This window comes from Carcharodon carcharias, chromosome 12 (genome assembly GCF_017639515.1).
Source record: "Carcharodon carcharias isolate sCarCar2 chromosome 12, sCarCar2.pri, whole genome shotgun sequence".
Lineage (NCBI taxonomy): Eukaryota > Metazoa > Chordata > Chondrichthyes > Lamniformes > Lamnidae > Carcharodon > Carcharodon carcharias.
This window is the reverse complement of record NC_054478.1, coordinates 115266903-115287453: the sequence shown is the minus strand read 5'-3', so window position 1 is coordinate 115287453 and position 20551 is coordinate 115266903. Positions and strand designations below refer to the sequence as shown.

At 44.7% G+C, this 20551-nt stretch overlaps 1 protein-coding gene across 8 annotated transcripts in view; it reads left to right on the top strand.

Annotated features, from left to right (window-relative positions):
• Positions 1 to 20551, top strand: part of LOC121285236 (rab effector MyRIP-like) — a 209050-nt gene that overhangs the window by 81163 nt on the left and 107336 nt on the right. For 7 of the 8 annotated variants that reach the window (XM_041201597.1, XM_041201602.1, XM_041201600.1 and 4 more), the window contains 2 exons: positions 3270 to 3323; positions 15445 to 15530. In XM_041201597.1, coding sequence (XP_041057531.1) covers positions 3270 to 3323; positions 15445 to 15530 — 140 coding nt within the window. The remainder of the gene's footprint in view (positions 1 to 3269; positions 3324 to 15444; positions 15531 to 20551) is intronic. The other variant, XM_041201599.1, reaches the window with a different exon arrangement.

The following is a 20551-nucleotide window of genomic DNA, read 5'->3' as shown; positions in this document are numbered from 1 at the left end:
ACTGTAATTATGGGTGATTTTAATCTACATATAGATCGGACAAACCAAACTAGCAATAATACTGTGGAGGAGGATTTCCTGGAGTGTGTACGTGATGGTTTCTTAGACTAATATGTTGAGGAACCAACTAGAGGGCAGGCTATCCAAGACTGGGTATTGTGCATTGAGAAGGGATTAAATAACAATCTTGCTGTGCGGGGAAAAGCGATCATAAAATGATAGAATTGTTCATTAAGATGGAGAGTGAAGAAGTTGAATCCGAAACTAGGGTCCTGAGTCTAAATAAAGGGAACTACGAGGATATGAGGTGCAAGTTGGCAATGATGGATAGGGAAACCTTACTAAAAGGGTTGATGGTGGATAGGCAATGGTTAATATTTAAGGAACATATGCATGAATTTCAATAATTATTCATTCCTGTCTGGCTCAAAAATAAAACAGGCAAGGCGGCTCAACCATGGTTTACAGAAGAAATTAGGGATAGTATTAGATCCAAAGAGGAGACATATAAAATTGCCAGAAAAAGCAGCAAGTCTGAGGATCGGGAGCAGTTTAGAATTCAGCAAAAGTTGGCCAACAAGATTGATCAAGAAGGGGAAAATGGAGTATGAGGGTAAACTTGCAGGGAACATAAAAACTGACTGTAAAGGCTTCTATAAATATCTGAAGAGAAAAAGATTAGCAAAGACAAATATAGGTCAGAAACGGGGGAAGTTATAATGAACAAAGAAATGGCAGAAGAATTGAACACATATTTTGATTCTGTCTTCACAAAAGAGGACACAAGTAATTTCCCAGAAATGTTAGGGAACCAAGGGTATAGTGAGAGGGAGGAATTGAAGAAAATAAGTATTAGTAAAACAATGATGCTAGAGAAATTAATGGAGTTAATGGCTGAAAAATCCCCAGGGCCTGATAATCTACATCCCAGAGTACTAAAGGAAGTGACTCTGGAAATATTGGATGCATTGGTGGGCATATTCCAAAATTCTATAGACTCTAGAGCAGTTCCTATAGCTTGGAGACTGGCAAATGTAACCCTGCCATTTAAAAAGGAGGGAGAGAAAAAACAAAGAAAGAAACAAAGAACCAGTTAGCCTAATATCAATAATGGGGGAAATGCTGAAGTCTGTTATAAAGGATGTGTTATCAGAACACTTGGAAAGCATTAATGGGATTAGACAAAGTCAGCTTGGGTTTATGAAATGGAAGTCATGCTTAACTAATCTACTAGAGTTTTTTGAGGATGTAATTTGTAGAATAGATAAGGGAGAACCAGTGGATGTGGTGTATTGGATTTCAAGAAGGCTTTTGATAAGATCCCACATAAGAGGCCAGTGGGCAAAATTAAAGCACATGGCATCAGGGGTAATATACTGGCTTGGATTGAGAATTGGTTGACAGGCTGGAAACAGAGTGGAAATAAATAGGTCTTTTTCCAGATGGTAGGTGGCGACTAGTGGTGTACCGCAGGGATTAGTGCTTGGGCCCCAGATATTCACGATATATATAAAGGACTTGGATAAGGAAACCAAATGCAATATTTCCAAGTTTGCTGACAACACAAAACTGGGCGGGGTTGTGAGTTGCGAGGAGGATGCAATTTTCGACAAGTTGTGCATGTGTGGAAAGCACATGCAGATGCAGTATAACGTGGATAAATGTGAAGTTATCCACTTTGGTGTGAAAAACAGAAAGGCAGAGTATCATTTCAATGGTGATATATTGGGAAATGTGAATGTTCAAAGAGATCTGGGTGTCCTTGTACACCAGTCAATGAAAGTAAATAGGCAGGTGCAGCAAATAATTAGGAAGACAAATGGTATGTTGGCCTTCATTGCAAGAGGATTTGAGTTCAGAAATAAGGATGTCATACTGCAGTTATACGGGGCCTTGGTGAGACCACACTTGGAGTACTGCTTGCAGTTTTGGCCTCCCTACCCGAGAAAGGATATACTTACCATAGAATGACTGCAGTGAATACCGGGACAGGATCTTCCCCCCGTTGGGGGGTTTTACGGGAGCAGGCATGAGCGGGCGGGTTCCTGATTGGCATCCCTGGTTGGGGGCATGCCGCCATTTTACGTGAGCGGGCCAATTAAGACCCACCAATCATGACGTCTGCCAGGAAGCGCTATGCGCTCCCTGTGCGGGCAGGAGGGATTCCCTGAGTCGGGAGTGCGCACTTTAGTGCATGCGCTCGAAAGAGCACACAGATCTCCCTGAGGCAAAGTGCTCAGGTTTGAAACATTAAATAAAGATGAGAAAAAATATTACTGACATGTCCCCTCATGTGCCACTGTCATATGAGGTGGGACATGTCAATTTCTTTTATTTAGAGATTTCATACAAATTTTAATGAACTCATGAAACCTCATCCCGCCCTTGAATGAGGTTTCATGTTTTTTCAGGACGCCTGGGCTCCTGGCCTGCCCACCAGCCTTAAGGTTGGATGGGCAGTTCCTTTAATCACTTTAATGACTTTTTTAATGGCCTTAATAGGCCTTTGACAGTTCGGTGGGCGTGCAGCCGAATTGGCTGCACACCCACCAAACTGAAAATCTAAATGACATGGGGTGACGTCGAGACGCACGCCTGACATCACCCCGCATCATTTTATGCCTCAGCGAGTGGGCCCTATCCCCCACTCACCGACCAGAAGATGCAGCCCCTGGGGTTGATACTGGGGATGGTAGGACTGTCTTATGAGGAGAGATTAGTTTGACTGGGCCTGTATTCAGTAGAATTTAGAAGAATGAGAGGGGATCTGGTTGAAACATATAAAATTCTAACAGGGCTAGCAGACTGGATGCAGGGAGGATGTTTCCCCTGGTTGGGGAGTCTAGAACCAAGGGCCACAGTCTCAGGATACGGGGCAGGTCATTTAGGACTGAGATGAGGAAAATTTCCTTCATTCAGAGGGGGTCAGCCTATGGAATTCTCTACCACGGAAGGCTGTGAAAGCCGGGTCACTGACTATATTCAAGAAATAAATTGATAATTTTTTGGATATTAGGGGCATCAAAGTGTATGGAGAGAAAGCAGGAATATGGCGTTGAGATAGAGGATCAGCCATGATCATATTGAATGGCAGAGCAGGCTTGAAGGGCTGAATGGCCTACTTCTGCTCTTAGTTTCTAGGTTTCTGTGTTTCTTCTAGGCTACTGAACTTAGTGGTATTATGTGATGCATCCAAGTCTTTGTTGCATTGAGTAATTATATAAATTCAGTCTATTATTTATTTTAAATGCATTTATTACCTCTTGTAGACTCACACTATGAACGTGATGGATTTGACAATATATCAGACAGTTATTTGCATGGTGAGTAAGCAACAGAATACTTCATTTGTTTTCCACTTTACTGTAATCCTTATTGCGATCAGTTGAGGAGGGGTCAAATAGCTTCCCTCTTTTCCCACTTCTACTTTGACTATAACAGAGTTTTTCTGAAAAAGATATATTTGCCAATTCAGTGAGTGTTTAGCTGTTTATAAGAACCAATTGGACAAGTTTTCTTGAGAAAACAAAGAAAGTGGTTAACTTTATTATACTTAACCCAGACTAAGTGAAATAATAAAACACGCTCCGACTTTCACACACACACACACACAAACTCAAAGTTCAGACACAAATAGATTACAGAGGGGGAAGGGTGGATTAGTCGAGTCCTGAGAAATCAAAGGGGTTATATGGTCTGTGGAGTTTGGTGACTTGGCTGTCTTTAGGATGAATTCAGCGGTTCTCTTGTTTCCCTCATGGATGTGAATTAAAGATGTAGCCAGTTGATTTGGCTGTCTTTCTGGAGATAATAGCGTGGAGTTAATTTCCTTCAAGAAGCCTGTGTCTGCAACAGGGATTTTCCTGGGTGATCACAGTTAGCAAATAGGGCTCCAAAGGTTGGAAGTTGGGTTGAAGAGAGTGAGAGAGAAAAGGAGGGACCTCACTCGGGTCTGCTCTTTTTAGCATCTCAGCTGCTTGTCGTCATACTGCAGAGAAAGCAGAAGCTTAAACACATAAATGGTGGTCTGTCACATGACTGTCACCCAGTGATTCAAGCATGGTCGTTAGCATTGTATTCACCTTTGTAACTTAATCTGTTCACATCTGGGAATTCTCTCATTGTTCAAGTGATTGGGTTTAAAGTATATTTCCATTGTAGCTTGATGAGTTCAGGTTTGGGAAACCCCTGCTGAATATTGCAGATCATTGCCTTGATGCTTTGCTAATGGGGACAGGATGTGTGGCTCAATCTTATTTTCCTGGGCAGAATTTTCCTGTTGGCGTGCAGGGGTGGGCCCCGTACGCACGCATGTAAAATGACGCGTGGTGACATCGGGCGAGCGCCCCAACATCATTGCACACCATCGCGATATTTCGTTTGGCGGGTGCATGTTGATCTCTGATGCGCGCCCACCATTAATTAACCGGCCACTTAAAGCCCTTAAGGCACCAATCGACGGCGATTTTTCGGCGCCCGTGCAATCTTTGGATCATCGCACAGGCGCAATGGGCAAGCACGTAGGACACATTTGTATAAACCTCATCCATTGGCAGGATAAAAGGGCTCAGTGGGGTCGTGAGTGTGCTCTGTTTCAAAGTTACTGATACTTGCCTGTGTGATCTGCAATACTTCAAAACGCATACCAGATGCTCTAAGTGGACTCACAACCTTCAGGTCAGTACTCTGCAGTGAGGAATCTTTTGTGGACCTGGATGTTTCGGGAAACCTTCACTTAGCCTGGGAATGTGAGCTGAACTCTCAACTGGAGGCACCTCCTCTAAGGAGGAAGGGAGGGCTAGAAGGGGCAGGAGGCCAGGAGTCCACATTCAGCCTCCAGGGGAGCCACTTTTGGGAGGACAGGCGCAAGCACTAGGGGTGCAGGGCCAAGAGGAAGTCCAAGGTGGAAGGGGCCACAGAAGATGCCACTATCCTGCTGCCAGGGTTTATAGGCAGTGAAGCAGCTACCTCAATATGTCTGAGGTGCAGTGCCAAAGGAGGCTTTGTCTCTCAAGGGAGACAGTCAACTATATCTGTCAGATGATTGGGCCCTCAAATCTCCACTAACTGTGTGGGTGGACACCCCATGCAAGTGGCTCTAAAGGTCACAGCTACCCCCAACTTCCATTCCTCTGGCTCCTTCCAGGGCTCAGTGGGTGATCTTTGTGGTGTCTCCCAATCAGCTGTCCACACTTGTGTCAAGCAGGTCACAGATGCTCTGTTCAGGCGTGCATTGACCTTCATCCACTTCCACTGGGATGAGGTCAGCCAGAGGCTTCGCGGCCATTGCTGGCTTCCCCCGCGTCCAGGGTGCCATCGACTGCATACATGTGGCCATCAAGGCGCCAGAAGTTCAGCCCGGTCCCTTCGTCAACAGGAAGGGCTTCCACTCCATTGACGTGCAGATAGTGTGTGATCACAGGATGCTGATTCTATAAGTCTATACAAGGTACCCAGGCAGCTCCCACGACACCTACAGCCTCAGACACTCCCAGGTGCCGGGGCTCTTCAGTGCTCCAGCCCAGCTTGATGGATGGCTGTTGGGTGACAAAGGCTATCTCCTCAGAAGGTGGCTCATGACGCCTCTCCGCCATCCAAGAACAGAAGCTGAACAGCGGTACAATAGGAGCCACGCCTCCACAAGGGCTGTGGTGGAGGGAGCCATCGGTCTTCTCAAGATGCAGTTCCGATGCCTGGACCGCTCAGGGGGTGCACTCCAGTACCCCCCTGATCATGTGTTGCTGATAGTGGTTGCATGCCGCGCTCTCCACAATCTTGCACTGGAAAGGGGGGACGCTGTGGATGATAAAGACATCGACGCAGTGGCTGCAGCTGCACACGATGAGTCCAGCAGTGAGTCTGAGGATGAGCATGCACAGGGGAATGTTGAGGGGGTAGATGCTGACCAGGGCATACTCCAGGGAGGCAGGGACACCCGAAAGGCTTTAATCCAATGAACCTTCAGCTAGCACACCACATATAGACCTCCAGGACAAGCCTGGGCTGTATGCTCCATATTCGAGACCTAAGTGCAAAATCTGTCTGGTTAGGAACATTAACTAAGGTCCTTGTTAATAATGCTGAATGTCCCACAAAGCACACGTTACGTTATTGGAAACCATCCACCTGCAGAAGAAAAGAGGCAACCTCAGTCATGGTGACACGTATGAATTTATTATTGCAACCAAAGAAACTTAATGAAACAAAATGAAAAGGGTGTTAAAAATCAAACCAACTCATAAAAACCTCATCTAGGGCCAACAAAAAAACACCAGTGATAAACCTGTGGTGTGCCGAGAATGCCTTACGTTTACGTTTTCGGGTGCTACATCTTGGTGCTGCCCCATCGTTGGGAGTGGCATCTGAGACAGCCTGCTGACTCTGCTGTCCTGTTGGCCTCGATGACCTTGGCGGTCGTCCTCTGGCCCGTGGAGCCTGTGCTGGCCCCACCTGGGAGGGAGCTGCCAGTACCACAGCAGGCATCTCCCCAGTCATCACAGCCTCACCAGATGCAACGGTCACTGGGAGAGGGGCGGAGGAGCTGCTACCCTCATCTGGAGCGCCCTGAGAAGAGCCCGCAGAGACGATAGGCAGCTGCTGCACTGAAGTGAGGTCGCTTCAGACCTCCCTGCTCACTGTGGATGGGAAACTTGGTGCCCAGACCATCTCCCGCACTGACACTGACCAGCTGAGGTCAGTGCCAATGTGAGGGCTTGTTGGTCTGAGCACATCCCCAGGAAGCCCTGACAGGTCTCCTGGAGGAGCCTCTCCATGAGAATCGCCACTCTCTCCATGGAGGACGCATGGTGCTCAGATATGAGGCTCATTGCTTCAGCGATAGTCCCCGTAGACTCCTCCGCCGCGGAGACCAAGCCAAGCATAGCCTCATGTATCTCCCTCAGATGCTCCCGCACACCCGGCCACATTTCCTGCACTTGCTGCATCGCGGACGACTCCAGAGGCACATCATCAGGCACCAATTGAGCATGTGCCTTGTCCCCTGCAGTCCTCCAACTGCTGGAACCATGGGCGCTCTCTGTCTCTGCCAGCTCCTCCAGCAACTGTGAAGTGCCCTCACCGCTGTGCCCTGGAACACTAGCCGATATTTTAATTCCCACCGGGGTGCTAGTATCTGCGTTGGTGCCTGCCTGGCAGAGATAGTGTGAGGCTGGTGAGACTTCAGGGCCCTCAGGTGTGAGAGGGGGCCTCTGCTGCACCTCCTCCTGGCCCTGCTCTGCTGCTGCTGAAAGGAAGAACAAGAATGTTGGATCAGTTAACATGGAGACAATGTCAATGTGCGTCCCTGTCCCCTGAATCATTATGCGCACATCCTTCCATGAGCAATGGTCAAGCAATGCTGCAAACTTCAATCACTGAACATTCAGCAGTACCATGGCTGTTGGGAAAACAATGGTGACCTCACTGCTGGGCAAACACACCTGCCCGTGGCACCCCAGCCTCACTGACACTGGTGGACCTGGGTGCATGACGCCTCTCCAAATCTAGGGCCTCCTGCTCGAAGTGGCTGAGAATCGCTAACTGTGCCGGCCAGTCGCCAGTCCTCACCTGCTCGGAAGCATTATGTGCATTATTCTCCTGAAAAGGAGAGAAGAGCATTGATCAGTGCTACTTGTACCTGGATTCTCTTCGCACACGGCCCACCCCAACCAGAGTGAGACATTGCAGGGCTCCAGTGCTTCCTCACCCGGCTGCTGCCTAACACTCACACAAAGATGCCAGGCCTCCCCCCACCCCATTGGCCAAATGCTGCCTACATCACATTAGGCACCACACAGTCTAACCTTCCATAGTAAGGAGGCGCAAGCACGTGGAGCGCAGAGGACAGCAGATCAATCGATGCCACACCAACTTGAAGCTCCCCTTCCAGCATGTCATCACCCTGACTTGGACATGACCTGGAGTTCCAGCACTGTGCTTTGGTGCAGCTCCTCTAGGTTGCCCCCAAAAGAGTAATGTGGCTCTCAGTGTACCACATGCTGTGGGGGCAGAACCCATCTCTTCACCACCCTCTCAGGGTGATCTTGGCATGGGCAATATCTGCTGGCCCACAGTGAAGGACACATGCCGTCAATGATTCAATGCAGTCACCACACTCAGACTTGCGGGGCTAGAGGGTGGTGGCGCCAGGGGGGAAAGCCCACCTGCTGGGTTAAGTGACCAATGCCAACATGGTACTCACCCTTCCTGAGCGCAACAGGTCATTGAAGCATTTGCGACACTGGATCCAGATGCGCCGCACCACGTCACAGGAGCTCACTACCTCCGCCACCTCGTCCCAGGCACGTTTGGTCATGTTGGGGGACCTCCTCCTCCTGTCCAGGACCTCCTGCCATGCTGCCATCTCCTTGAGGAGAGCAGCAAGACAATCATTGGAAAAATGAAGGGCACAGTGCCCCTTGCCCTGCCCTACCCTCCTGCCTGGCCTGCTCACCAGCAGTACTCTGGGGAGCCCTTCCACTGGCCATGATTCGCAACCTTTAAAAGGCTGCAGCAGTTTTTTTAAACAGGCCACCAAGTCGCCATTAGACCCGGCACTCATTGCAGTCCCACCGCCTGCCCACTCCCTTGTCCTCGGCCGCGGAGATTCACGCTGGGCGGGCCTTAATTGGCCCACCCACATAAAATGGCGGCGCATTTGCGATCGGGTCTGTGCCTGCTCCCACTCCATCCACTCCCCCCACCAGCCAGAAAATTCTGCTCACTGATATCACTATCCTTGTTGGGTCATTGCAGACATGGTGACTTCATCTCAGTGCATTGGAATGTAAAGGGTATAATGATGCAAAATCTGTAGCCATCTTTAGCTCCGAGCTCAAGTCACACTTAGTCTCTTTTTTTTAAATCTATTTTAAAAGTTCAGTTCAGATTTCCAACCTGTGGATTAAAAAATCATCATTTGTCTTAAAGCATGTTTTTATGACACCCTATTGACACCACTTTCTGGCTCCCATGTTTATTCAGTGATAGTAATAATTCAGCGCCAACTACTTGTCCATCTGTGGCAGACTAGGTGGTCCATCTGCTCATTGAGATGAAGAGCACACAGTGCAGAGTGGGTATTTGCTGGAGTACTCCACTTGGCATTATTCAACAGGGCAGCGTGTCACCCAAGTCCTGACTGTGACTTTCCAGTGAGACATTGATTGGGTTTGTGGCCCATGGCAAAGAGTTAATGAGTAACATTGGGCTACAGACTTGTGGAGAATCTGAAATACCTGTGACTGCTGGATACAGTATCACTTTGTGTTGGAGATAAAAGGATTCTGATGATGTTGATGTAATTTCCTCCGTAAGGTCCTGAGACATACTTACTTTTTGTGCAATATTGGAAAAAAGTTCTGACTCACTTTCAACCATTTTTCATTATCATACAAAATCAGTATCTATCCTTTTGGTTCCGAAAGCTGAACTGGGAATAGATGGTTACGATGGTAGATTTTGATGAGAAAAGATGGGAGGAAGCTCAAATGGAGCATAAACACCAGCGTGGAGTGGATGGGTTGAATGGCCTATTTCTGTGTAATGTAAATCTATGTCAAACTACCAATTGTAGCTCATTGCATGCATTTATACAACAGCATAAGCACATAGTATGCTTTGTTAATCTCCAGTGCACACACTGGCGAATGAAAGAAACAGAACATCCACTTATTCCTTCTGAGGAGAAGGAGAAAGGAGCAAAGAAATATGCTTTCATATAAGCACCTTTTATGTCTCCAGGACACACCACAGTGGTTCATAGCTAATTCATTAAGTAGCTACTGTAATTTAAGCAGACACAGCTAATTTGTATAGCCAGTTGTTTTTATCTTTTTAAAACCAATGGAACTCGCCTAGTAGGCAATGGCAAGTGGTCACCTGATGATGTGGACTACATAAACAGGCCCAAAAGGGTTATTAGGATCCTGTGTTGCTACATCCTCACATAAAGACTGTACCAGGTATGGGGGCTATAAGTTCAGGGTGTCTGGGTCAGTAACACAATAGAGAGATGGAACAGAGGCTGTAGAGAAGGGAAACTTGACATGAACAGTGGAGGAGGAGGTGGAGGTGGAGGAGGCATTTGGTACATTTTTGCTCCAGACAAGTTTCCTTGAGCACCTAGTCAGACTATACCCAATTCCTATTCATCTGCGACTCACATTACAGTGCCCTTTAACATCATGCCAGATAGCAACATAAGAGTGAGATGGGAATTGAAAAAAACATAGAATCACAGAATGGTTGCTGCACAGAAGGAGGCATTCAACCCACCCTGTCCACATCGGCTCTCTGGAAAAGTTACTCAGCCACTGCCACTCCTCCGTCTTTTTCCTGGAGCTCTGTAACTTTTTCTCTTCAGATAATTATCCAATTATCTTTTGCAAGACATGATTGATCCTGCCTCCACCACACTCTCAGGTAGTGCATTCCAGATCCTAACCTCTTATTGCATAAAAAAGTTTGTCCTCACGATGTCTCTGGTTCTTTTGCCAGTTACTTTAAATCAGTGTCCTCTGGTTTTCAACCCACTGCCAATGGGAACATTTATTCCTTATCTACTCTGTCCAGATCCCTCATGATTTTAAACACCTTTATCAAATCTCCTCTCAACGTTCTTTAAAATGAACAGCCTCAACTTTGCCAGCCTATCTTCATAACTGAAGTCTCTCATCTTTGGAAGCGTTCACTTAATCTTTTCTGCACCCTCTCTAATGCGTTCACACCCTTCCTAAAGTGTGGTCCCAGAATTGGACACAATACTTCTGTGGCGTTTCACCTTACTTTTGTACTCCATGCCTTTATTTATAAAGCCCAGGATACTGAATGCCTTATTAATCGATTTCTCAACCTGCCCTACCACTTCAGTGATTTGTATCCATATACTCTCAAGGTCCCTCTGCTCTTGCGCACCCTTTAGAATTGTATCCATAGAACCATAGAAAAATTACAGCACAGAAAGAGGTCATTCGGCCCATCTTGTCCATGCCAGCCCGAGGAAACCCAGGTGCCCTTTCTAATCCCACCTTCCTGCACCCGGCCCATAGCCCTGCAGCTTACAGCACTTAAGGTGCAGATCCAGGTACTTTTTAATAGAGTTTAAAGTTTCTGCCTCTACCACCAACTTGGGCAGTGAATTCCAGACACCCACTACCCTCTGCGTAAAAAAGTTCTTCCTCATGTCCCCCCCACACCTTCTGCAATTTATCTTGAATCTATGTCCCCTGGTTCTAGAATTCTCCATCAAGGGAAACAGTTTTATCCTGTCCACTCTATTCCCCTCATAATTTTGTACACCTCAATCAAGTCACTTCTCAGCCTTCTTTGTTCTAAGGAAAATAACCCCAACCTATCCAATCTCTCCTCGTAGCTACTCTTTTCTAACCCTGGCAACATTCTTGTAAACCTCCTCTGCACTCTCCCCAAGGCTATTAGGTCCTTCCTGTAATGTGGTGACCAGAACTACACACAATACTCCAGTTGTGGCCTCACCAGTGTTTTATACAATTCCAACATTATATCCTTACTTTTTTATACTATACCTCTGCCAATGAAGGAGAGCATTCCATATGCCTTCTTTACGACCTTGTCTATTAAACTGCGGCCTTCAGGGACCTGTGTACTTGTACGCCAACATCTCTCATTTCATCTACCCCTCTTAGTATATTGCCATTTATTTTGTAATCCCTGTAACTGTTTGACCTCCCTAAATGTATGACCTCATACTTCTCTATGTTAAAATCCATCTGCCACTTTACCACCCACTTCACCAACCCACCTAACTCGTTTTGGAGATTATGGCTATCCTCTACACTATCCACTACTCAGCCAATCTTTGTGTCATCTGCAAATTTCCCAATCGTGCCACCCACATTCACATCCAAATCGTTAATATATAACACAAAGAGCAAGGGTCCCAACACCGAGCCCTGTGGAACACCACTTGAGACAACTTTCCATTCGCAAGGACATCCATTGATCATTACCCTTTGTTTCCTGTTACAAAACCAACCTTTTATCCAGTTTGCCACATTACCCTGAATCCCATGGGCTTTTACTTTCCTGACCAATCTGCCATGTGGGACCTTGTCATATGCCTTGCTAAAATCCATGTACACAACATCCACTGCACTACCTTCATCAACCCTCCTTGTCACTTCCTGAAAGAATTCAATCAAATTTGTGAGGCAAGACCTTCCTTTAACAAATCCATGCTGACCATCCCTGACTAGTCCATGCCTTTCCACATGACAGTTAATCCTATCTCTCAGGAATGATTCTACTAATTTGCTCACCACCGATGTAAGACTAACTGGCCTATAATTGTTTGGCATTTCCTTTGATCCCTTTTTAAACAATGGAACTACGTTTGCATTTCTCCAGTCCTCTGGTACCTCCCCTTTATCTAGTGAAGATTGGAAAATCATCCTCAGAGCATCTGCTATCTCCTCCCTGACTTCCTTCAGCAGCCTCGGAAACAATCCACCTGGCCCTGGTGATTTATCAACTTTCAAGTTGATAAGTATCCTTTATTTTATATTGTCTTTTCTCAATCTTCCTACCAAAATATATCACTTCACACTTCTCTGCATTAAATTTCATCTGCCATGTGTCCACCCATTCCACTAGCCTGGTATGTCTTCTTGAAGTCCATCTCTATTGTCACAGTTCACAACACTTCCTAGTTTTATGTCATCTGCAAATTTTGAAGTTGCATCCAAGTACACCCAAGTCTACGTCACTAATATAGATTAAGAAAAGCAGGAGTCCTAATACTGACACTTGGGGAACCCCATAATGTAACTTCCTCCAGTCCGAGAAAAGGACATTTGCCACTTCTCTTAGTTTTCTGTCACTCAGCTAACTTTCCAACCATGCTGAAAGTGTCCCTTTTATTCCATGGGCTTCCTTTATTTCTGGCAAACCTATTATGTGACACCTTATCAAATGCCTTTTACAAGTTCATCCAGACCACATCAACTGCATTACCCTCATAATCCCACTACTATGTCAAAAAGCTCAATCAAGTTAGTTAAGAATGACGTGCCTTTTACAAATTCATGTTGGCTTTTCTTAATGAACTCACAATTTTCATTTTGTCCTGGATTATTGTTTCTAAAAACTTCTCAACACCAGGTTAAACTGACTTGCCTATATTTGCTGGGTTTATCCTTACATGTTGTTTTGAACATGGGCCTAACATTTGCAATTCTCCAGTCCTCTGGCACCACACCTATGTCTAAGGAGGATAACGGGTACAGGACTGTAACATACTTTCATCTGAATGCTTTGAGCAATATTGAATGTGACGGGTTCTATCGCTGTACCATCTCCTCTGTTGGCCTCAGGTGATAAAGGTGTCCTCATCCCCCAGCAATTTGGATTTTCTCCTTTTGATTATATGAAAACTTGAATGTAATTCATTGAGATTTTGAAATGTAATGACTATTGTACAGGGCATGGAGCTGAAGACTCAATGTTAAAGGAAAAACATAATCTGCAAGAGAGAGGGCTGTATGCCAGAGATTGTTTGGTTGACATGCCTGCCATGGCTGAGTGGCTAGAGGTTTGTGGAAGCTGTGGGAGGTGGGTGAGAGGCTGTTCATTGGAAGTTATGTAAGGACGGGGTGGAGTATATGAATATCAGGCCTGAATCCTGCGTACTCGAAGTTTCTGATAGGTGGATGATGGGGATTGCAAGCCCCCTCAGCCCAATGTTGCAACCATTGAAATGATGAGGCAGCACAAAGTTTGTGTGCTGCTTACCTCAGTGGGTATGGACGTGGGCAAATTGCAAATTGCGATCCACGAGCCCAAAATGTTTGTTGAAATTAAAATATTGGTTTTGACTTCACAAAACATTAGATATATATATAAAGTTATATGATGAGACTTTTCTGAAGTAAAAATGAAGTGAGCTGATATTTTTATACTAGATTCCTCTTCATGTCTTGTGTCTGCACAGTTTGAAGAGACTTAATCATTCTGGGACTGTGTTTGATCAGCCTCTCTGTTTGGAAGGTGGAACAGCCTGTGAGCTGCTGTGACATCACATGAGACAGATCTCATGGCACATTTGGTAATTGGCTATACAGACCAGGGAAGATCCAATCCCTACTTCACACGAATTTAGCAACTCACAAACAGGACAGTGATAATGTGCTGCCTGTGTGTTTCTGGAACAGACGTGCCAAAAAACAAAAAATACCTGTCAAGCTTCCCATTTATGATTGTCATGCCACAATACTTACCAAAAGATTTACATGGTGAAAGGATTTGGGTCAGTGATGACTTGCAGTGGAATAACTCACCACCATTCACGGTCAAGGATCATACATGAATGAACACTTGAGTGAGGTTCCCTGGAGTGGTTGGTATCTATGAAACTGTAGTGTCATGAGTCAATAACTTCGTAAAAGAAAAACTTGTCTCTTTCTTTGAAAGGATGAATTAATATGGTGTGCTTATGTAAATATTCTGAGCGAAATAAATTATAAACAGTCTTGACCTAGTTTTTGTGGATTTAGGACTCTAGCATAAACTGCCTACAGATCATTTATACAATTGATAATCCCAAACAGGACACAAGGATCGCTAGTGTGCAAAGTTAAAATCACACTGGGCTGGTAAGGAGGAGACAGAGGTGTTTTGTTTCATGAAAAAAAGCAAAGAAAGATTTATAGTTGAGTAAAGAGAGGTGCCCACTGCAGTTGAACTTGGCAGTACCTGACCTCGAAGTGCTCGATGCTGATGCTGGATGGGAAAAGTACTCCCTTCTTCATTGCTAATAACCATCAGCTTGATAGATTTAAAAATACTTTTCTAAATTGACCATTATAATAAAATAGTCCAATGCGAGAAAAGTTCAAACCCATTTCATGTGTTTTCTATCATGGACTTCCTCCCTCTTCCTCCAGCAGGAGAGAAAAAAGAAAACTTAATGGATACTTTTGAACCATCAAACAAACTATTTCTCAAAATTAGATAAGACTTGCTGCTGTAGCTCTTTATATCCTCTTAGCTCCCATAGTCTGTTATCCAATATGTGGCTACTTCATTTGTTAAATGGGAGAGATTTGATTGACCAAACATCTCTGAAATTCAAAAGACACCCCACTGTCAACAACAAGAGCAGAATTTGCCTTAATTCCTCACAATCACTAATTAAGCATGGAGATTCTTAATACCAGTTTATGTTGAGCAGTCACATTTGCTTCCTGTGTCTTGGTCTAAGCATGTGCTTTCTGATTTGATGTGCGTGCCAGGGGAAGGGTAGCGTGGTATTAAACCATAAGCAAAATTGATGTTTTCTACCCATCTCTTGAAGTGCACAACATTACGTGACCTTAGAACACACAGCTTTGCAGGGTGTTAAGATTTCACAGTCAGACATCATTCGCAACTTTAATGATGTGTTTTTCTCTCTGTTTTCTTTTCCTGTAGGTGAATACAATCCTCAGATGATAACGGGAGTCATTGAAGAGGATGAAGCTATTTTAGATAACTCAGAGGCTCATCGCTATAGTGTAGTAATGTCCCTTTTAGGTGTTTGATTTTGAAAATGTCAATCATTTGTGGTGTAAGATTTTACTTTAAACATCGTACCTTGTTTTCAAAGGATTTCCTTAATCAGGGGCTAATTTAGTAATTGCATTTATTGCTTAAGATCTATGCTGACATCCACCAAGTACAACCAGATCCATGTAAGTATTGGTGAATCAGTTGAATTGCTGGAGATGGAACTTAATTGAGGCTAAACATATGCCTCAAAAGATATGTGTACAAAGGACAGATTGTGGCAAGACATTAGAACTATGGACTGCATTTTGAGAGTTTAATTATTTAACTAAACACCCAGTGGGCGGAACTTTTCACTGAGCAGGCGGGCACACGCCCAACAGTGTAATTGATTTAAATTTTTTGCCGCCCATCCAACCTTACAGTTGGCGGGCAGGTGTAAAGGCCAAGCAGCCTTTGCATTTTTGGTGAAACCTCATCCACGGGCAGGATGAGGTTTCAACCAGTGATTTAAAAAAAGTTTAAGCTTTTAACACTTATATTTAACATGTCCCTATTCATGAGTCAGTGTCACATGAGGGGACATGTTTTTTATCATTTCAAAAATCTTTATTTTTAGTTTTCAAAACTCTTCATCTCTCTGAGGCAGCTCTGTGCCTCAGGGAGCTTTTCCAGCGAACTTGCACTCTCGCCCTCCTCCCATCCCCACACAGGCAGTGCTGAGCACAGAAGGACATGTTTCACGCTGTGTGAGCCTTAATTCTCTGTCAGCGTGAAATCGTAGTCCTGCCCGATTATCAGCGGTGGTCGGCTTCCCGATCGCTCCTGCCCACCCGACGAGGGAAAAATCCCGGCCAATGTTTCACTCTACATTGAAAGGCAAGTTTGATGTTTGAAATTACTTGTTACAGATTCCATCCTCCCAATCTTGCTGTACACTGCTGGGTGCATTGTTACTTTCTTTCCCTTACCTCTGTATCTGGTTTCCATAAGTAACTTGATGTTCCCAGAGTCTGTCTACCTGGTTTATGTTACTAGCTCCTTTTCCAAATCTCTGTATCTAGTTTGGTTACTTATTCAATTTTCTTCATAGCCATACCTTGTATTACTAACTCCATGAGCAGAATTTTACGCTGGCGGGATTTTATGGTCCCGTCGAGGTCAATGGACCTTTGAATGGCTCACCGTATTTTACGGGCCTGCCTCCACTGTGATAGGGCCATAAAATTCTGCCCCGTAGTTCCCAAAATATGTGTCTGCTTTGTTTTAGCTACTCAATTTTCCCAATCTCTGTCTGGTTTTTATTAAGACTTCTATTTTCTGATGTCTACATCTGTTTTGCTTTTCTGACTCCATGGGTGGAATCTTATGTCTTCCACCATTAGTGAGTTTGGTGGCAGGAGCAAGGGGCATTTCATCAGGCATCCCATTCACCATCTTAAACATTCACTCCCTCCAATATCCACACACACTGGCAGCAGTGCGTACCCTATACAAGATGCACTGCATCAACTCATCAATCCTCCTTCGACAGCACCTTCCAAACCTGCAATCTGTAGCACCTAGAAGGACAAGGGCAGCAGATGCATGGAAACCAGCTGCAGGTTCCACACCATCCTGACTCGGAACTATATCGCCGTATCTTCACTGTCGTTTGTCAAAATCCTGGAACCGCCTTCTGAGCAGCACTTGGGTGGACCTACGCCACATGGACAGCAGCAGATCAAAAAGGCGGCTCACCACCACCTTCTCAAGGACAATCAGGGATGGGCAATAAATGCTGGCCCAGCCAGTGAAAAATGTTTTTTAAAAAGGCAGGAGGGTGAAGGGTGGGGACCTGCCACCGTCCTACCTCCAACCTTGTTGTGTTATGGGTTTGTTTGATGTCTCAATGAGATCTTGATACTTGTGTGTTTAAATATGAACCATTTATTTTTAATTTTAAACTATGTTCAGATCCCAGTTCCTGCCAAGCATGGTGCTGCTGTGTTCATGCAGGCTCACTTCTGAGTCTATTACCATGTGACTCTATACCATGGGCAATGCTATTCTCCAGTCCCATGTTAACTGTTGCTTTGTCTTTACATTACATTGGCATGCAGGCACACACAACATTATACGACATCCCCCTTCCTTCTCAAAAGAAACTTTACTCCCTTTCAATGGACTCCCCAAAGCCAGTTCACCATCTACAAGGCACAAAACAGGAGTGTGAGGGAATACTCTCCACTTGCCTGGATGAGTGCAGCTCCAACAACACTCAAGAAGCTTGACACCTTTCGGGACAAAGCCACCTGCTTGATTGGCATCCGTTCTACAAAAATTCACTTGACCACAGACAAACAGTGGCAGCAGTGTGTAATATCTACAAGATGCACTGCAGAAACTCACTCTTTAGGCAGTACCTTCCAAACCCACGACCATTACCATCTAGAAGGTCAAGGGCAGCAGATACATGGGAATACCACCACATGGAAGTTCCCCTCCAAGACACTCGCCATCCTAACTTGAAACTATATCGCTGTTCCTTCAGTGTCACTGGGTCAAAATCCTGGAACTCCCTTCCTAACAGCACTGTGGGTGTACCTACACCAGCAGAACTGCAGCGGTTCAAGAAAGCAGCTCCCCACCACCTTCTCAAGGGCAATTAGGTTTGGGCAATAATTGCTGGCCTAGCCAGCGAAACCCACATCCTGTAAATGAATAAAAAAAAGTACAATCTTTACTTGCTATCCCTTCTCCCCCATGTCAAGTCTATGACTTTATAAATTCAGACAATCTTGAGGCTTGACAGTTCTGCATCTCAGTCTGTCATGTTTGGAAGCGTGGTAGTAGTACTCTGCGTTTCTGATGCTTGGTTATCTCCATTTGATTTGCTTTTTGCGCTTCTTTGAATTATGTTTCTCTTTATTAACAACCTGACTGGTTTTTTTGGACACTGTGGGTTTGTCCCGTTCCTTCCGGAAGGAATGTGCACTCCTTTCATTTCTAGAGTGGACTCAAGTTTTCTTTCTCCATGGTGTCTGATATGTTTCTGCTGGACTTTCTTGACATTCTTGGTTCTTGATTTTCACTTACGCTGTTTCATTTTTCAACAATTCAGTGGTCCTCATTATGTTTGAGACATCCTATGCTTTTTCTTCTTTTAGTCCTTTGCGTTCCAGTGTTGGATTCACATTTTCCAATATTATTTCTGCCTTTCCTTTGTCTGGAGCAGAACATTGTCCTGGTTTAAATTCAGCTGGTTCTTCAGCTCTTCAGTCTTTCTCTTGTAGCATTCGGCTTCCTCCTGGAATATTGATCATTGCTGAATATTCTCCACCAACTGGTTCTTAAGTTTGTTCAGAGTGATGTTAAATTCATTTTGCTACTCTTCGTAATTTTCCAGAGGAATGAACTTTGTGCTAGGGGATTCTTACAAAATGTGATGATTCTTCAACAGGTTTTCCTTTTCTTTGTGAAGCTCACTTGCTTCATCTTGAGTTTTCCTGTAATTCAGCAGTCTCTTCGAGTTTCTTCTGCTGTGCTTCCATTCTGCTGTTTAAGATAATCTTCATTCCTTCATGTTACTGAATAGTTACACATTCCTTTTGTATTTGATCTTGAAGGACAATCAACTGTTCTTTCAACGTTTATTTTCTTGTTGACCACTTGCCAACTCATTCTGGACTTCAGTGAACCATTTTGTTGCGACTGATTGTTCCAATGCAGCTTTTTCTGAAGAATTCTATATTCTTTTTAGCTCCTCATGTTTTTCCATAGCTACATATTGATTCTTCAAGGAGCCTTTCAGGGTCAGAACTTCTTTTCATGCCTTTTCTGCCTGTTCTTTAGCCTGGCTGCACATCTGGTTGAGTTTTCCCAACTACTGATTTGATTTAGAACCATAGAAAAGTTACAGTGCAGAATGAGGCCATTCAGCCCATTGTGTCTGCACCAGCCAGAAAAAAGAAAACAGCCACTCATTTTAACCCCAATTTCCAGCATCTGGTCTATAGCCTTGCAGGTTTCAGCACTTCAGATGCAGATCCAGGTACCTTTTAAATGAATTGATTACTTCATCCTCAACCACCAATTTAGACAGTGAATTCCAGACACCCACCATCCTCTGGGTACAAAAGCTTTTCCTCATGTCCCTTCTAATCCTTCTACCAATCTAAACCTATGCTCGCTGGTAATTGACCCCTCAGCTAGGGGAAACAAGTCTTTCCTGTCTATCCTATCTAGGCCCCTCGAAATTTTGCAGACATCAGTTAGGTCACCCCTTAGCCTCCTCTGTTCTAAGGAAAACAACCCTAGCCTATTCAATCTCTTCTCTTAGCTACAATTTTCAAACCCTGGCAACATTCTTGTAAATCTCCTCTGCATTCTCTCCAGAGCAATTATGTCCTTCCTGTAATGTGGTAACCAGAACTGTACACAAAATTCCAGCTGTGGCCTAACCAGCATTTTATACAGTTCCATCATTACATCCCTGATTTTGTATTCAGTACCTCACTCAATAAAGGAAAGCATTTCATATGCTTTCTTGACCACCTTGTCCACCTGTCCTGCCACACGAGTGACAGTATATGCTACCTTTCAGAACTTTTCCCAATAATTTGCCCACCACCGAAGTCAGAAGGCCAATCCCTTGCACCTGAGGACATTAACTCCCTGTTTAGTGAGTATTGTCTTGCTTTGTTTGCCCTCCCCAAATGCATTACGTCGACTTATCCGGATTGAATTCCATTTGCTGCTTCTCTGCCCACTCAAACAAACCATTGATATCATTCTGGAGTCGACAACAATCCTCTTTACTTTCAACTACACAGCCAATTTTTGTGTCATCTGCAAATTTCACAATCATGCCTCCCACATTTAAGTCTAAATCATTAATATAAACAACAAACAGCAAGGACCCCAACACAACCCTGTGAAAACCACTGGAAACCGTTTTCCATTTGCAAAATCATCCATCAACCATTACCCTTTGTTTTCTGTCACTGAGCCTATTTTGGAACCAACCTGCCACCTTCCCCTGTATCCCATG